This window comes from Oryzias latipes, chromosome 1, assembly GCF_002234675.1.
Source record: "Oryzias latipes chromosome 1, ASM223467v1".
Classification (NCBI taxonomy): Eukaryota; Metazoa; Chordata; class Actinopteri; order Beloniformes; family Adrianichthyidae; genus Oryzias; species Oryzias latipes.
In genome coordinates, this window is record NC_019859.2 from 25,113,656 (window position 1) to 25,130,778 (window position 17,123).

The window sequence follows — 17,123 nt, forward strand, 5'->3', positions numbered from 1 at the left end:
CATCTGAGCTGGCATCTGGCTCAAAACTGTACTGTTGGATTGCAACATTTTTGTTGCCATGTTATGTGTGGTTGGGGTTGTCAGAAGCTAGCTTGTAACAGATGGGTGATGGGAAGTGGGGGCTGGCTTACTTCGGGCAAACAGTCTTGCCCAAAACTCAGTGGTGAATTTCTAATAAACTCCTGGAGTTCATTGAAATTAATGACATTTGAATGAAGCATCGCCTACATCCAATTAGATAATCACACTTTTTGACTCTATTAAAGAAAAAAGTAAATATGATTAAAAGCAATACCTTGATGATGATCAGGAGGTAGCACAAAGAGATGACCAGCAGGGGGCAGAAGAACCCGACAGTACAGGTGTACACTATAAAAGACGTTTTCCACACTTCTGCTGGCTCAGGCCACACAATGCTACAGTTGCCATCATCCTTTAGCACATCTGCAAACACCACAACTGGCAGAACCACGACAAAAGACCCTCCCCAAACCGTGGCACTGATTGCCTTTGCCACACGGGGGCGTCTCCACCAGGACGACCGAATGGGGTGGACGACAGCCAGGTATCGATCCACCGACATTACTGTCAGGCAAAAGATGCTGGTGAACTGGTTGAAAGCGTCAACAGTCATGACCACTCGACACATCAGAGAACCGAAGGGCCAAGACAGGAGAGCATTCTGCACAGCCAAGAAGGGCAGACCCAACATGAAGAGCTCATCTGCAATGGCCAGGTTGAGGATGTAAATATTTGTGACTGACTCATTCTTAGTGTAGTTGACAATCACATGGATGACCAAAGTGTTTCCCACCAATCCAACGATGCAGACAATCCCATAAATAAGGGGGATGAAAATTCCAGCCAAACCAGTGAGAGTGTCTGATGTAGTACAGTTGTAACAGCTGCTGTTAAACAAGAAAAAACCATCAGTAAGGTTGGGGCTGAAAGGAGGCTCAGAAGGAGTAGATGCAAAATAGCGAGGGTAGGGCAGTACAGAGTTGTTGCTCCATTTTGTTGTGTGAGCTTCCAAGGGCTGCAGAGAAACTTTGGTGGTCTGGATGAGCTCCATTGAGGTCTCAAGAGTCCAGTCACATTAGTGAATCAGATGATCCCATCAAGGAAATGTCAAAAACCCTGTGAAGGAGAACAGGATATCAGTCAGAAAGGCAAACTTAAATATGGAGGAGGAATTTGGTCTTTCATCAATGATTAGCAAACATTTTCATCGACGATGATAAAGTCGCTTCACTCAAATGAGACCCAGAAATGACTTAAACCTACAATTTTCAACTCCAGAAATTGATCTTGTTTCCATCAGGACAAAGGCGTCACATTATTTTTAGAATTTGGACATAAACAATCATAACTTTTGGGGATTTCCTCAAGCTGCTTTGTGTCTGATTTCACTCAACGTGTTGGATAATATTCACATAGCAAAATACTAAATGGATCTTTCTTGGCAAACATCCTTTAAGCCTCTTAGCTAGGTTTAATTTTTTTTAGCAGAACAGAAGGAAAACAAAAACCAAGTCTGGTTGTTAAAACTAGCAATCATGATTTTAGTGTTTTACTCCTCCAGCTCCTTTATATTTACTCGCTGTGTCTGATTTCATTTAACTTGTAGAAAGTAATAAATTCACCTGTCAACTTAAACTGCATTAGAGCTTCTTAGCTAGGTGTAGTTTAATTTGATCAAAATAAAAAAAAAGGCCAAGCCTGATTTTTAAAAACTGAAAAAGTGCACCCACCTATAAACATTACCATCAAAAACTAGATTTGCAATTCCTTTAACCCCTGTGCTATCCTAGACACTTTAACATTAGGAGTTTGGTCATCTAGACCCACTAGACCAGGGGTCTCAAACTCGCGGCCCGCTGGCTATTTGCGGCCCCCAAGATGATATTTTGCAGCCCACGCCTTCATTCAAAAGTTTATTGTTAATGCGGCCCGCCAGTCTGTATGAATGACACTTTTTCATTTTTTTTTTTTTTTTGTGCGCGGAGCTGCCCAACCAGTGGGGTATATGACTTTTGGGGGCGTTACATTGATCGGGCTTGAAAGCAGGGGAACATTTAAGGCAAGAAACCTGACAGCCCCCTCCTCGGACCACATTAAGGAGTTCCTTACTTTCATTTTTAGAGCGTATATATTCGCTCGTAATTTTTCTAAATACATGCAGTCAGTGCTGAACCTTTCTCTGGGCCGCACAGACCCGGAGGAGGGTTACGGTTATGGTTACGGTTAGGCGCGCGGCGGTGTATCAACCTCAACCAAACGGTTCTCTCCACTCCCGCAGGAGATGGGTCGCTGAGGAGAATAAATGTCCCACACCTACATGCGTGGCAGCTAACTTTACTCTTAGACACACTGAAAATATGTGGGGAAAATGCAACGATAGACGTTTTTGAGATGAACCAGCGCTGTGCCTGAATCGTTACGGAGACCAGGCGGCGGGGGGTGGGGGTGGGGGTGGGGGGGAGGACGGTGAAGCTGCAGCGAGACTGAAGGAGAACAGAAAGTTGGAGTTGTCCTTAACATTCAATTTTTAGTTTTAATCTGCCTCTCCCCCTTAGTATGATCTGTGATATTTCTTTTATATTTATTTGAATGTTTTGCAATGTATGTAGCCTTTTTTAATCAATTGGTATTTTAAATTATTTTAATTGATCAATCAACTACAAAAACCCATCAGGACACATGTCCCATAATGCATTGTTTTGTAGTCAATCGGCGGCTTGCAGTCAGTGCAGTATTACATTTCAAGCTGTGTTTGCTCAGGTTGGGGCCTTGCTCCCGCCCCTTTCTGGTGATATTTTTCTGATGATTCACAGGTGATGTTTGAGCAAAAGCAAAAATATACGTCTCACACCAGGTGATCTGCGCAGCGTTTCATCCACCTGGGTGATCTCAAACACGCTTATTGTGCATCTTGGCTGCACTTATTTGGTGTCGCCAACATGAATTTTTGATCCGTTTTTTATAAAAATATAGGAGTGGCTGACCGGCTGCTCTACAATAACTTGTGATCTGGGTTTAAATGTGCAAAAGTCATAAGAAAGAATGGTTACTGAATTTTGTTTCTCCTTTCCTGATTTGTGTTTTAAAAAGTAAACTCAAAAAAAGAAATTCAACACAGACTCAAAATTGGGAGCACATACTCTCTGATGTCTCCACCTTCAATTTCAATAAGTCCAAGTCCAGTCCAGATTTACAGACAATCATCTTCATCCACACTGAGGGTCTCAGCTGTTTGGGACGAAGTGCTGCCAAGTGTCCATCAGTGAGAAGTAAACAAGAGAAGCCATGTTCAGAAGAACCATTGATGGAGGTTACAGATCATTGAAGGTTATAACTATTAAACACAGATTTGTGTTTAATAGTTATAATTCAACAGTGTTAACTAAACTGTGTTAATAAGGATGTTTAAATTAGAAAACAGCAGATATAGAAGACTAAATAAACAGAAATGTGTTACTGATTTATTTACTTATTGATTTTGATTTGATTATGTATTTTATTTGAATGGGAGTTTTATGAGTACATTTTGTAAAGAAAACAGTTAATAATAGAGTATAGTAATAGTATAGTACATGTTCCATACAAATTTATTGGCTCTCAGACACTCACAAGTTGCGTGCGAGCGTGTGTGTGCGTTGAAGTTGCGACCCTCCCTCAGCTAGACCCTGCTTTCAGTGGCCCCCAGGTATATTGAGTTTGAGACCCCTGCACTAGACGGTGCGCTGAACCTTTTTTCTTCAATGATTTGTGATCTTCACTGGTGTCCATGGATTACATTAAATCTTTCCACCTTTATCCACCTTTGTCATGGTAGGGAGAACATGTCAGTGTAAGGGTGGGGTCATCTAAGATAGCACAAGGGTTAAAGAAAATTATTTTAAGCATTTCAAAGCTTTTGCTATCAAAGGCCAAAATCTTCTTTCTCTTTCGGCTTTGTCCCATCCTCATTGCAATTTTCACTGATGCCTGTGTAACACATAATCATTTCAGGCCACAGCTAAGTAAAAACAACCTATAGAGGAAGTGAGAGGCTTCAAGGTCAACATTTTTAACAAGTCTTCTTTCCCTTTCGGCTCTTCCCATCAGGGGTCGCCACAGCGAAACAACCTCCCTGTCAAGGATGAGTCGCATGGTTAACTTGGCAATGTTCTATGCCGGATACCCTTCCTGACGCAACCCTCTCAATTTTAAAAGGGCTTGGGGACCAGCACAGAAGCAGAGAAGGGAATAGGGAGCAGCCCGGATTCGAAGCCTGGTTCCACAGACGGAAGGCGCTGCAAACCAGCACGAGCTAAACTGGCTCCCTCTCAAAGGCCAAAATACCCAGTTTAAATATGGATGCACCTTTAATTTCAAGAATATAGTGACATAACTGTTCAAACTAAAAGGCCTAAAAACATTTAAAACATTTTATATTATACAGGACCATTTATAAAACCAAAATGGCAAAGTTTAATCTTGTAACTAGATTAGTTTTAGAGATCGGGACTCATTTTACCATCTTGACCCTTGTGCTATCCTCTGCACTTTTAACATTGGGAGAGGGGCCATCTGCACCCCACTAGACAGTGCACTGAACCTTTTTTCTTCAATGATTTGTGATCTTCACTGGGGTCCATGGATTACATGAAATCCTTTTCACCTTTATCCACCTTTGTCATGGTAGGGATAACACATCAGTTTAAGGGTGGGGTCATTTTGACCCCACAAGATAGCACAAAGGTTAAGAATTTTATTATTATTTTTTTCCATTCTTAAAACACAACAATGTTAACAGCAAAGACAAGACTTCTGTAATATTATCATTAAACACTAGGTGGAACTTATCAAACTTACAGTAGGATGTCTTAAGAAGAAATACTCATGGTTTTGAGCAATCATGGGTAATAGATTGATCTCATTCCTTTTTAAATAGCTTTTTATACCTTTTAGAAGTTATTTAAATAGTTTGGTAAGCTTTTGAAAGCTATTTTGATAGCTTTTAAGGCATTTTTTCTATAGTATTAGTTATTAAAAAAAAACCTCAAAGCTTTAATGATAGCATTAAGGCATATTTTTTACAGTTTTACTAAAAAAAAAACTTTAAAAGCTTTTTTGGTAGCTTTTAAATAACATGTTGTAGCTTTTAAGCACCTTTAGCTTCCAATAGCAGCCCTTTAGAAGAATCAGGCACAAGTCTAGCAGTCTTGAGGAATCATGGTTAATAACTTCATCTCATTCATTTTGATTTATAAATAGCTTTTTATAGTTTTTGAAAGTTCATTAAAAAGCTTTAGAATGCCTTTTATTTGGAATATACTTATAACTTTTAATAGCTGTCTTGGTTGCTTTTGAAAGATCCAAAAGGCCTTTGCCAGCTTTTAACGGCTTTAGAAGATTTAGTAGCTTTTACAGCTTTTAAGGCTTCAAGTAGTTTCCATTTAAAAGAAACAGGCACTTAATACAATGTTTAAAGGAATCATGAGTAATCACTTGGTCTCATTTAATTTCTATGGGAAATTATTTTAAGAACATATTTAACTATAAAAAACATATAAATAGCATATTCACTTTTGGTACTGAAAGTAAGAGCACACTTCTCGCAATGGAGCTTTATAAAGTACTTTTGATTGATTGCATCTTGATTACTGCTTTCACTTAGGAGAAAGAAGCGCGGCACTACACTCAAGTTGTAAAACAACATACAGAGAACACAGGTGTATGAAATAATAATGTGCGATATCGATTTGATCTAGTACAGTTACCAGGTAACACTGCATGGACATTGCACAGACCTAAGTGGAACATAATATACTTAAATCCCACTGACCTTTGTATAAGGTAATTCTGATTTGTTAGATAGAACAGCGGCCCCGAAGGGCCAATAACACCAACAAATCCCTAAATGCAAAATATTATTATTTTCCACAATTATAATCAATGATTCACACGGGGGCCAGTTTAGCTCGTGCTGGTTTGCGGCGCTTTCCGTTCGTGAAACCAGGCTTCGAATCTGGGCTGCTCCCTATTCCCTTCTCTGCTTCTGTGCCGGTCCCAAGCCCGGATAAATTGAGAGGGTTGCGTCAGGAAGGGCATCCGGCGTAAAAACATTTCCAAGTTAACCATGCAACTCATCCTCAAAAGAGAGGTTGTTTCGCTGTGGCGACCCCTGCTGGGAAAAGCAGAAAGAGAAAGACGAAGCTAATCGATGATTCACACAACAGTAATGAAAAGAAAAACACCTAGAACCATGAAACACGTGTTGGTACAAATTTCAAAACTGCAGAAAGACATGCTGATAATACTGTCAAGAGTTTAAAATAAAATAAAAACAAATAATTATAATAAAACTTTAACCCTTGTGCTATCTTAGATGACCCCACCCTTACATTGACGTGTTCTCCCTACCATGACAAAGGTGGATAAAGGTGGAAAGATTTCATGTAATCCATGGACACCAGTGAAGATCACAAATCATTGAAGAAAAAAGGTTCAGAGCACTGTCTAGTGGGTCTAGATGACCCAACACCCAATGGTAAAGTGCCTAGGATAGCACAAGGGTTAAGTGGGCGGGTACTCACCAGTGCTCAGTACCAGCACTTGCAAATAACACTCTTTACAGCACCACCACTTCTATCCGCCAGAACGCCAACATGTTCGTTTTAACTTTTCAGAATACTCGAGCCTCACTCAAACACTTGGAAATATTATTTTTAAGAAAACAAAGAAATACTAATAAACTGGATTATTTTGTGCCCACTCACTCGCATTGCCAGCATCAGGTGTTAACCCCAGACATATATTAAGCGTGTTTGAGGACGCACCACTGCGTAGATCAACTGGTGCATGGTGTATGCTGGTCAGTTTTCTGCTCAGATGTCACATGTCAATCATCATAAACATATTGCAAGGTCAATGTGTCTGCCTAGGCGAGCGCAGCTTGAAATTTGGTACTGCACTGACTACGAGCCACCTATATGACTATAAAACAATGCATTGTGGGAAACGGTGTCTTGGCAGTTCTTGTAGTTTCAAGTGATGCTGATCAGCAATGGTTGGTGCTCAATGAAGGGAATCTGTGTATATTGTAACTCTTTCTGCAAAAAGTGAATCACTGATTAAAAAATAAACAAGATCTTTACTTATACAAATGTGGTAATTGGTAATTGTGGTAATTGAAATCAACATCACTCAGAGGACTTTATCATTAAGGCCGGCACACCGGGACGAATTTCGACGAAACAAAGGGCACCAATGTAAGTGTGCACACCGACGCGAAAAACGCCACGCATAAAAGCGTCATTTTTAAAAAAAAGCCTCTGGTTCGTTTTTTTGGTTTGACGCGCCGCGTCAAAAACTATACGACCAATGAGAATGGCGCTTTTGCACACGTGTCTGGAGCTTCTGAAGTTACAGTAAAACACAACTTGGGGGCGCTCAAACACAAAACTGTCTTGCTGAGCACACGTACGTCACGGCGAAGAAGATAAATGCCAAGTAGCGTCTACACTGTCGCGAAGAAATAAGACGAAGAAGATGCACTCACTGACGGACATATAAAATATCCCCGAAAACGCTCACGATACATTTTCAGCTCTTGTACCAGTCGATAAAACTCCCCATGATCTTCTCTTCTCGTAACTATGGGATGTACCCAAAATCTACGTCTTTTTCGGCGTCTTTCATCATTCAACAGAACAATAATTTCTTCATCGCTGGAACTGGAGCTAGAGCTACTGGTGTTGGAAATATTCATGTTTTCTTTGTTTGATTCTGACAAGCGCGTAAATACTTGCTCTCTTCTTCTGAGTGAAAAGCGACTTTAAGAAGCGTAAAGTTGCGCAGCGCCACCTTGTGTACAGGGGTATTTCTGTTTTACATTAAGCGCCATCTAACGTTAGGGAATGAAATTGCATGTTCGCTCTGCTCATCGTCACCGAAAATCGCCTGGGTGTGAACACAAAAAACGTGGCGAAAAACGTGGCGAAAAACGTGGCGAAAAACGCTGGCGAAAAACGCTGGCGAAAAACGCTGGCGAATATTCGTCCCGGTGTGTACGGGCCTTTAGAAATGATTCTACTTGAAATTTTAAGTCTTTTAATTCTTTCTACTGATGATCATTTTGGTTTTGATGCTAAATATCAGACAGACATTTGCATTTATTCAACAAAAGGAACTCATTAGGAGAGACATCACAAATCATCTGTGGTTATGTGTTTTATTGTTGGCTATAAAGTTAATTTGTGAGGTCCCAAGTGCAAGAAAAGTGGCCCCTAAGACCTGTTGGAGCCTTTTCTAAAGAGAACGACATAGAACAATGTTTGATACTGTATTTGATGTTTTTTATTTGGTATGATCTTTTGTTTTTATCTTGTTTTAAATATGCACTACCAAAGATATTTGCTCACCCGTCCAAATGATCAGAATCATATGTCCTAATCACTTGGCCTGGCTATAGGTGTTAAAATCAAGCACTCAGGCACGCAGACTGCTTTTACATGATTTATGAGAGAACGGGCCGCTCTCAGCAGCTCAGTGAATTCCAGCATGGAACTGTCATAGGATGCCACCTGTGCAACAAATGCCGTGGTGAAATTTCCTCACTCCTAAATATTCCAGTCAACAGTCAGCTCTATCATAACAAAATGCAAGAGTTTGGGAACAACAGCAACTCAGCCATGAAGTGGTAGGGTAGGCAACATAAACTGACAGAGTGGGCTCAGCAGATGCTGAAGCGCATTGTGCAAAGAGGTCGCCAACTTTCTGCACAGTCAATTGCTACAGAGCTCCAAACTTCATGTAACCTTCATATTAGCCCAAACACAGTACGCTAACAGCCTCATGGAATGGGTTTCCATGGCCAAGCAGCTGCATCCAAGCCACACATCACCAAGTGCAATGCAAAGGATAGGATACAGTTGTGTAAAGCAGGTTACCACTGGACTCTGGAGCAGTGGAAATGCATGCCTTTGCGCTCTTAGTCATATTTCAGATTGCATTGTACCGAGTCTGAAATGTGGTGGGGGAGGAATTATGGTTTGGGGTTGTTTTTCAGGACTTGAGCTTGGCCCCTTAGTTCCAGTGAAAGGAACTTTGAATGCTTTAGGATACCAAAATTGTTTTGGCTGATTCCATGCTCAAAACCTTGTTGGTAGTTTGGAGCCAGCCCCTTCCTCTTCCAACATGACTGTGCACCAATGCACAAAGCAAAGTTCATAAAGACATGGATGACAGAGTCTGTTGTGGACAAAATTGACTGCACAGGGTCCTGACCTGAACCCGATAAAACGTCTTTGGAATGAATTAGTGCAGAGACTGAGACCTAGGCCTCCTCGACCAACATCAGTGATTGATCTCACAACTTGTCTTGAATGTTTTATTTATGTTTCAACAAGTTATACAAAAGTGATTGTGCACAGTCAATGTATGACTCAAATCATTTATAGACTTGACCTGAACTCTCCCTTTCTCACACATAGAAAAAAGGACTTCTTTTTATTGATCAATATTTACATTTAAGATTCTCTGCAATTTATGTTTCGACCTACTTCCATGAAAAATGGTACCACCACTTCTTGTTGTCCATTTAAAGCACTAATAGTGGTAAGAAATTAAGTCCCCATTTTTGATACATGGCTAGATGAATACTAAATTTCTTATCATCTCCTTCCCTCAAAACAAAAACAAACTTCGAAAAAACACAACACATTGTGCCCTATTAAGAGATGACTTGTTTATGAAGCCATTCCGGTTTCTTAATCACCATCATGCAACATGCAGGCACACCCTTGTACCTCAGAGCACTGTCCAATAATTGGTGCTCAGCTAGAAACGAAATGCACTGAAGAAGAAACAGGGGCAAAACCTTGCCGACATGCACAGGAGGGAGGGAAAAATGACGTTCCAGGAAGACCTTTAGGATGATAACATGGGAAAGCGGGTGAGAAAATCATATTTAGATGAAACCCTTCAAGGTCGTTTTACAGTATGATCTGATGCAGTCTTCAGACTCTTGAAATACATTTGTAAATTTACTTCACAGTAAATGTGCATTAAACAAGCGTTTCACTCATAAGGGATGGCACAAGGATATACCTGTTCCTCAAATATATTATTAAGTATGCTGTTCTTGCCAAAGGGATGTTTTCTTTGAGGTGATTAAAGTAAAACCAATTGAAATAAAAAGTGAATTGTTATTTTTGGGGAAAAAAATTATATTCCAGACCCAAAATAGATGACTTCTCGTCAGAATTTCAATTTGTTTTTGCCACACCTCGCAGTGTATATAGAAATGATCAACCTCCCATCTTGTGTTTGTATATGTGGTTTGCATTGATTCAAAAATGATTTAACCAAACTTAAGCAATGCTAATTTAACCCTTATATTGTGTTTGGGTCAAAATTGGCCAATTTTCAATTGTGAAAACAGGTCAATTTTGACCCGAACAAAATATAAGGTTTAAATAAACTTTTTTTTTAATTGTGCTTTCTCCAGCATTGAAAGAATATCCTGTGGTAGGAAAGATTGTAATATTGCTTTTATTTATATTCTAGCATTATTACAAATCACATCTCTGCTTTTTCAGATCTATTGAAGCTATTTGGAAGGAGCATCTACACAAAACTGAACTGAACATTTAACATTTGACGTTGTGTAGTGTGATCTGATGTTGATACACATAGGAACATTTTTTTTCTGTCATTTATTCTTTGTGTGCAAAATTCATGACAGCAAATATCATCAATGAGCACCACCTACAGATGTTCTCCTGCTGAGAAGAGAGGCCGGTTTTTGCCAAAAAATTCCACATAGGCTTGGGTTTCAGCAGCAAACTAAATTATTTATTTTCAAATGGTGGCCGAAACAAAGATACAATATTACGTTCAAAACAGAAATCCTGTCCTGCTTTAAAACTAACCTAAAGTCCCACTCCGATCATCTTTTGATATATTTCAAAAGTGTACCCAGTGGTCTTTTAATTATGATTATGACATTTTTAGCCAAAGGAAAAAGAAAAAAAAACGTGTCATTTTCTAGGACAGTTTCCGCAAAGTGACAGTAGCTCATCAGAAATTCCCCTCTGAGTTGTGGAGGACGGTGCAGGACTGTTGGTGCGGAGTCAGTCTACCCCCACTTCCCATCATCCATCTGCATCACCCATCTCCATTTGCACTCTCTTCTGCTAGCTTACAGCCCCTTTTATCCCCAACTTAAAATGACCTATGCAACAAAAATCAAGAGAAATATTGGAACTTTACTGTTTTAAAGATGAGGAAAACCAAGATGTACTAAGATCTAGTCCAGGGGTCCGCAACCTGGGGCAGGGGTGTATGATGGCAAAGTAAAGGGTCTATTCACACAGTGCTGCTTCTGTGACCCCGGCCGCCTATATAAATATTGCCACTTCTTATTTCTTATTGCTGTAGGTCTTATATACCAAAGATGCAGTACTTTTTGTTTCAAACAAGCATAGCTGGAAATCTATTTCAACCTCAACCTTACCGTAAAATATTTTTATGAAAGCACTTTTTGAGTTTTATGTTTTAAAAAGCTATCTCTGCTGTTTGTGAATAAAATACAATTTCAGATATATTGAAAATGTTTTTGTATTTCTTTGTATTAGAGTTTGCATTACAGTTAGTAGTGGGACAGTTGTTAAGGAGAAAATTTCAAATTGGCACTTCATGCCATAAACTTTGCTGACCCCGAAACTAGTTAGAAGTGGATGCATCAGAATGGAGGAGAGAGCTTGTGGATTAGAGCTTCTATGTCACAACTACAAGGTTTTTCCAACTACATTTTTTTCCTCTGCTCCTGATTCACAATGATTTAAATAAAGAAATACGCAGGAATGCATTTTGGGCTTATTTTATTTTATATACGTTCTCTATCATAAGAAAAATGCTACAAGAACATGTTTAAAACGCCAAAAGCACCATTTTCATTGGAGTGGGTCTTTAACCAGATTTGCAATAAGCAGACTTTCAACAAACACTAATGAGCCTTCAAGAGATCATCACCCTAAACCATGTAATAATTCCTTGTGTGTAGAGGAAAATACCCCCTAATGAGTCATTTGTGGTGATGAAGCAAAGATGAAGGTGGTGATGAGGATCTGGATGAATGTAATGTTGAGCAGTGCTACTGGTGAGATAATCAGATGAGTTCATGGACACTGATCCTGATTAAAATTAAATAGGACAGAAGGGAGTTGCATTTATTTGGTAATGGTATAGTGACTATAACTGCAACAGAGAGAGGAGAAACTGTAAAATGAAACACATACAGATCAGCAGAGGCAACATATTGCTTCAGTGGGAAAAAAATAAATATCAGCAGTCAATGTGATGAGTTAGGAGAATGAAAATAGAAATTTCAGAAGAGACTTTATCAAAGAAACCTTATATCCATCTACTCATTTCCAACACTTGCTTTATCTAGTTTAGGGACATGGGGAGATTGAGATAATCACAGCTGTTAGAGAAAGAGCAGCAGAGAGAAAAACAACTGCATGCTCATTTCAGTAAATGATTTAGATTCTACTTTAGTGTGCTTCAACACCACACATTTTTTTCTGGACTGTGGAAGGATGTTGTGGGCAAAAAACAACAGTGTATTTTCAAAATGACCGAAAATCCTAAGTCCCTCATATCAAAGCTGCAAATCTCATATTACAAAAGCCATGCTAAAAAGCATTGACTTTGCATGTATACATTAGAAATATATATTTAATAAAAGTGGAAAGAAAAAGTAGCCGTTTGTACAGTTTATAAAACTGCCATTAGCACCTGTAATCATTCTACATATCTTTTCTTATCTCCCACAGAGCCTTAAATTAATTCTGCTCAACTCTGGTGAATTTTATTTGTAAAAGTCACAAATGCATTTAGTCATCAAATTCATATAGAACATTTTCATAAAATATAAAAAAAAACAAAAAAACTTAAACTTAAATTGAACAAAAAATCGAATTTAAGTGTAAACCCCCTTCCAAAAAAAAGTTTGAATATGTCATAGAAGTGTATTCATTTACATAATTTTAACACTTTCATAGGATATAGATTCAGAGCCCAAACATTTATTTATTTCGACATAAACTGGGTTTCCAGCTCATAAAATCGACAAAAACAGGGGCTTAAGTGAGAAGTGATGAAATGTCTCTTTTTTAATATAATTATGGAAAATAATACACTTCTCCATGATATTCAAATATTTTAAAGGGTCTTTTTTTAAATATTTAAATAAAAAAAGATTTAACCAAATATTCCTGCTTAAAAAAATCTATAGGTTTTACATAGCAATATATTTTCAAGAGTGGTTAGCGCTGTTGCCTCACAACAAGAAGGCCCTGGTTTAAGTCCCGCCTGGGGGACCTCAAATAGAATCATCAATGCTGGACCTTTCTGTGTGAGGTTTGCATGTTCTCTCTGTGCATTCATGGGTTTTCTCCGAAGGACTCCAGCTTCCTCCCACTGTCCAAAAACATGCTTTATAGGTTAATTGGTTAATCTCAATTATCCCTAGGTGTGACTGCAAATGTGTATGGGTGTGTAATTGTGGCCCTGCGACAGACTGGGGACCTATTCAGGGTGTACCCTGCCTTCTGCCCGGCAAGTGGCCGGGTTGGGCTCCGACAGCCCCGTGACCCCAAAAGGAACAAAATAGGTTTTGAAAAAGGATGGATATTCTAAATAATTTCATCCAAATTTACATTTCTTTAACCTCACTAATATTAGTAGAGGAAGCCTGTAACAAATGCGCACACAGAGGTCTTACTTAATTACGAACACACTCTTTCCCTTACCCTTCAGATTTCCCCCTTCCTGGCATCAGCTTTCTGTCCTAATCTCTGACAAACACAATAGCAGCAGACAGACAATCTTTCTTCCCAAAATGTATTCTCTCTTTTGTCTCCCATTGTATGTTCAGTTTCACCAAAAGTGTCCCCTGACATGTTGCTATGGTACTTTGAGGTCCAGACAAGGCTTAAAGCACAATAAATGGAACACATCAAAGAGACAAATGAGAAAAGGAATGAATGCCACTGAAGAGTCTGTGGTCCTAACACTGACCATTGTGTGTCAGGAGATAGATGCATGATGTATCTGTGCACCCCAAACACGTCTGTTTAGTGAAGATACTGAAGGTTTGGAGATTTGAAATAAAAATGTGTGTTTTTTAAGGTTCGATATTTAAAACAAATAAATTGTTGATATTTTGGTTCTGTGACACACACCCATCCATGCAATTCCCTCAACATACAATGAATTCATAGGAGAAGGGAGTTGAGGTTTGGCAATTTTTCACAATAATTTCATGAGAAATTTAACATTTATATCATTTTTGGTGGGCTGCACGGTGGAGCAGTGGTTGGCACTGTTTCTTCTCCACGTCACATGCACAACACGGATCAACCCCTTAAAAAACAAAGTTCAGACACCCCTACAGCTCCAAATGCCCCTACAATTGGAGCAATAGGGGGGAGCCAAGGAGGTAGGGAATAAATTATGGTTCAGTTTAAGAATCTCAGAATCTGAGCAGAATCTGAGAGAGTAGTCTCTCCAGCAGTGTCCTGGGTGTTCCCCGGAGCCTCCGCCCAGTGGGAAATGACCGGAGCACCTCCCCAGGGAGGCATCTAGGTGGCATCCGAATCGGACGCCCAAGCCACGTCAACTGGCACCTCTCAATGTGGAGAAGCAGTGGCTCTATTCCGAGCTCTCTCCAGGTGACCGGGCCGGAGGGGCCCCACTAAGGGAGTGCCAAACTACCCTTCAGCCGTTTGTATTCGGGACCTCGTTGTTTTGGTCATGAACCAGAGCTCATGACCATAGGTGAATATTGGAACAACAATCGACCGGTAAATTGAGAGCTTTGCTCTCTGGCTCAGCTCTCTCTTCACCAGAATGAACTGGTACAGTGACCAAATAACGGCGGTTGCCGCATCAATCCGCCTGTCGATCTCACGCTCCAATCTTCCCCCACTAGTGAACAAGACCCCAAGATACTTAAACTCCTCCACCTGGGGCAGGAGCACTCCAACCCCTAGAGAGGGCAAATTACCTTTTTCCAGTCAAGAACTATGGCCGCAGATTTAGCAGTGATGACCTTCATCCCAGCCGCTTTACGTTCAGCCGCAAACCACTCCAATGCATGCTGGAGATCCTGGTTGGACAAAGCCGCAAAGCCAACAGGACAACATCATCTGCAAAGGGTAGAGAGGAAATCCTGTGGTCCCCAAATCAGACCCCCACCAGCCACTAGCCTAGAAATTCTGTCCATAAAGACTATGAACAGAACCGGTGATAAAGGGCAGCCCTGCCGGAGTACACTGGGAACAGGTCCGATTTACCGCTGATCATGCGAACAAAGCTCCTGCTCCAGTCATACAGAAATCGGACAGACCCGGTAAGATCCCATACTCTCATTGTGTATTTGGGTGGTGGTTTCACTAAGGGTGAGCTTTTTTGTACATATGTATATTTCAAAATAACAACGTAACTGGGAAACATCATTGTGTTGTGTTTTGTATAAATAGAGAAAAAGAAATAAGCACATACAGTTAAAGAAGGAGATCCCTGAATAATCTTTGTAAATACTCTCATTTAATGCTGAGTCTTACAAATGAACATTTGGAATATGCAAGTAAAAGTGGAATGGAGGGTGGGTGCCGACGAAGCCCCAAAGAGAGTCGTTCCCCAGTGAACCCTGCCAGCATATCCCACCCATCTAATTCCCGGAGCCCTACGTACGTGTGTGCATAATTTGTTAGGGTGGGAGCGGAAGGAGCAGGCGGATGGGCACAACCGTGGGAGAGGACTCCCTCCAGGTAACCGGCTCCCCAGCCAGCCTCAGTGGGCGCCTCATCTCCCAGGCGAACGGGCAGCTAGGAGGCGGTCAGCCAGCTGCAGACAGAGGCCGAGTCATGTGCCAGGGCGGAGAGACAGTCACCAAGGGTGGGGTCTAGCGCTGCATTTAAGTTTATTTGTTTATTTAAGATACAGTTTCTGCACATCAGCAGTGGCTCATTAGAAATAGGCCTCTGAGGTGTTGGTAAAACAGCTGGCGTGGACCAAACCTGCCCCCTTTCCCTTCCCGTTGCTGAGAGCTCTGTTTGCATGATCCAGCAAAAGCTTATGGTCGCTAGCTAACATTACTTGTGCAACAAAAATAACAAGCAATGTTGGAGCAATTCAGCTGTACAGTTTTGAGCCAGATGCCAGCTCAGACGAGGAAAACAAAGACATAGGTGGATCTAAGCGTCTACAAGTGGATGCATTGGATTGGAATGGAGAAGAGCAGGGAACTTGAAGCCGTCCAGTGTTTTTCCTACGCAATGAATACAATTTTGTTTTGTCTGCTGCTGATTCGCAACAATTTGGAATAAAAAAATAATCATAAATGTAGTTTTAAGCGTAATTTTCTTTATATGTCCTCTCTCATCAAAAAAATACTACAAGAACATGTTGAAAACATCAAAAGCACTATTTTCTTCAAAGTCTCTAAATAATGGCATTTTAACCTTCATTGGTTCCAATTACAGTCATATTATCAGCAAGTTTTTTTTTTTTATAAGTAAACTTCAAGAACATCGGCTTTAAATTTGTTTTTACATTTTCATTCATCCTTGTGGCCGGGCCATTGGAGGACCTCTAACAGTAATGAGCTCATTAGTTTTGGGACACGATGCCCAAAACTCTTTCAGCATTACAACATAGCTGAGCTTAGGTTTTGGAATAACCTGCTTGACAGTGCTCTGTTTATCTCTCAAAAAGCACACAGTAAACTAAAATACAGAGTACATCATATCTCTCGCTAGGTGAAACAAATGCTACTAAAAACGCATTAAAGAAATGATAGCTCGCTTCTAATACTTATATTTTAATATTTTTCTCATGGGATTTGAAGGAATACGTCGATCAGATCTGCTTTTTAATAATTCTTCTGTTAGGAGATCTAAACCGATGTTTGAAGAGCTGCAGCTCCCAGAAGTCTCAGCCTGGAAATCCTATGGGATGAACTGCATAAATAAGGTTGCATTACTTTTATCTTTTATCTACTTTAACTTAAACCTGGTTTGACTGCACTTGTTCCAAATTCATATATTTGATGCATGATTTCTTTA

The 17,123-nt window shown here is 40.1% G+C and overlaps 1 protein-coding gene across 1 annotated transcript in view; it reads right to left on the reverse strand.

Moving 5' to 3' along the window:
* LOC101163302 (somatostatin receptor type 5) overlaps window positions 1-17,123 on the reverse strand; it is a 63,259-nt gene that overhangs the window by 6,088 nt on the left and 40,048 nt on the right. Inside the window, exon 2 of the mRNA XM_004066117.4 lies at window positions 296-1,137. Coding sequence (XP_004066165.1) covers window positions 296-1,072 — 777 coding nt within the window. The 5' untranslated portion in view covers window positions 1,073-1,137. The remainder of the gene's footprint in view (window positions 1-295; window positions 1,138-17,123) is intronic.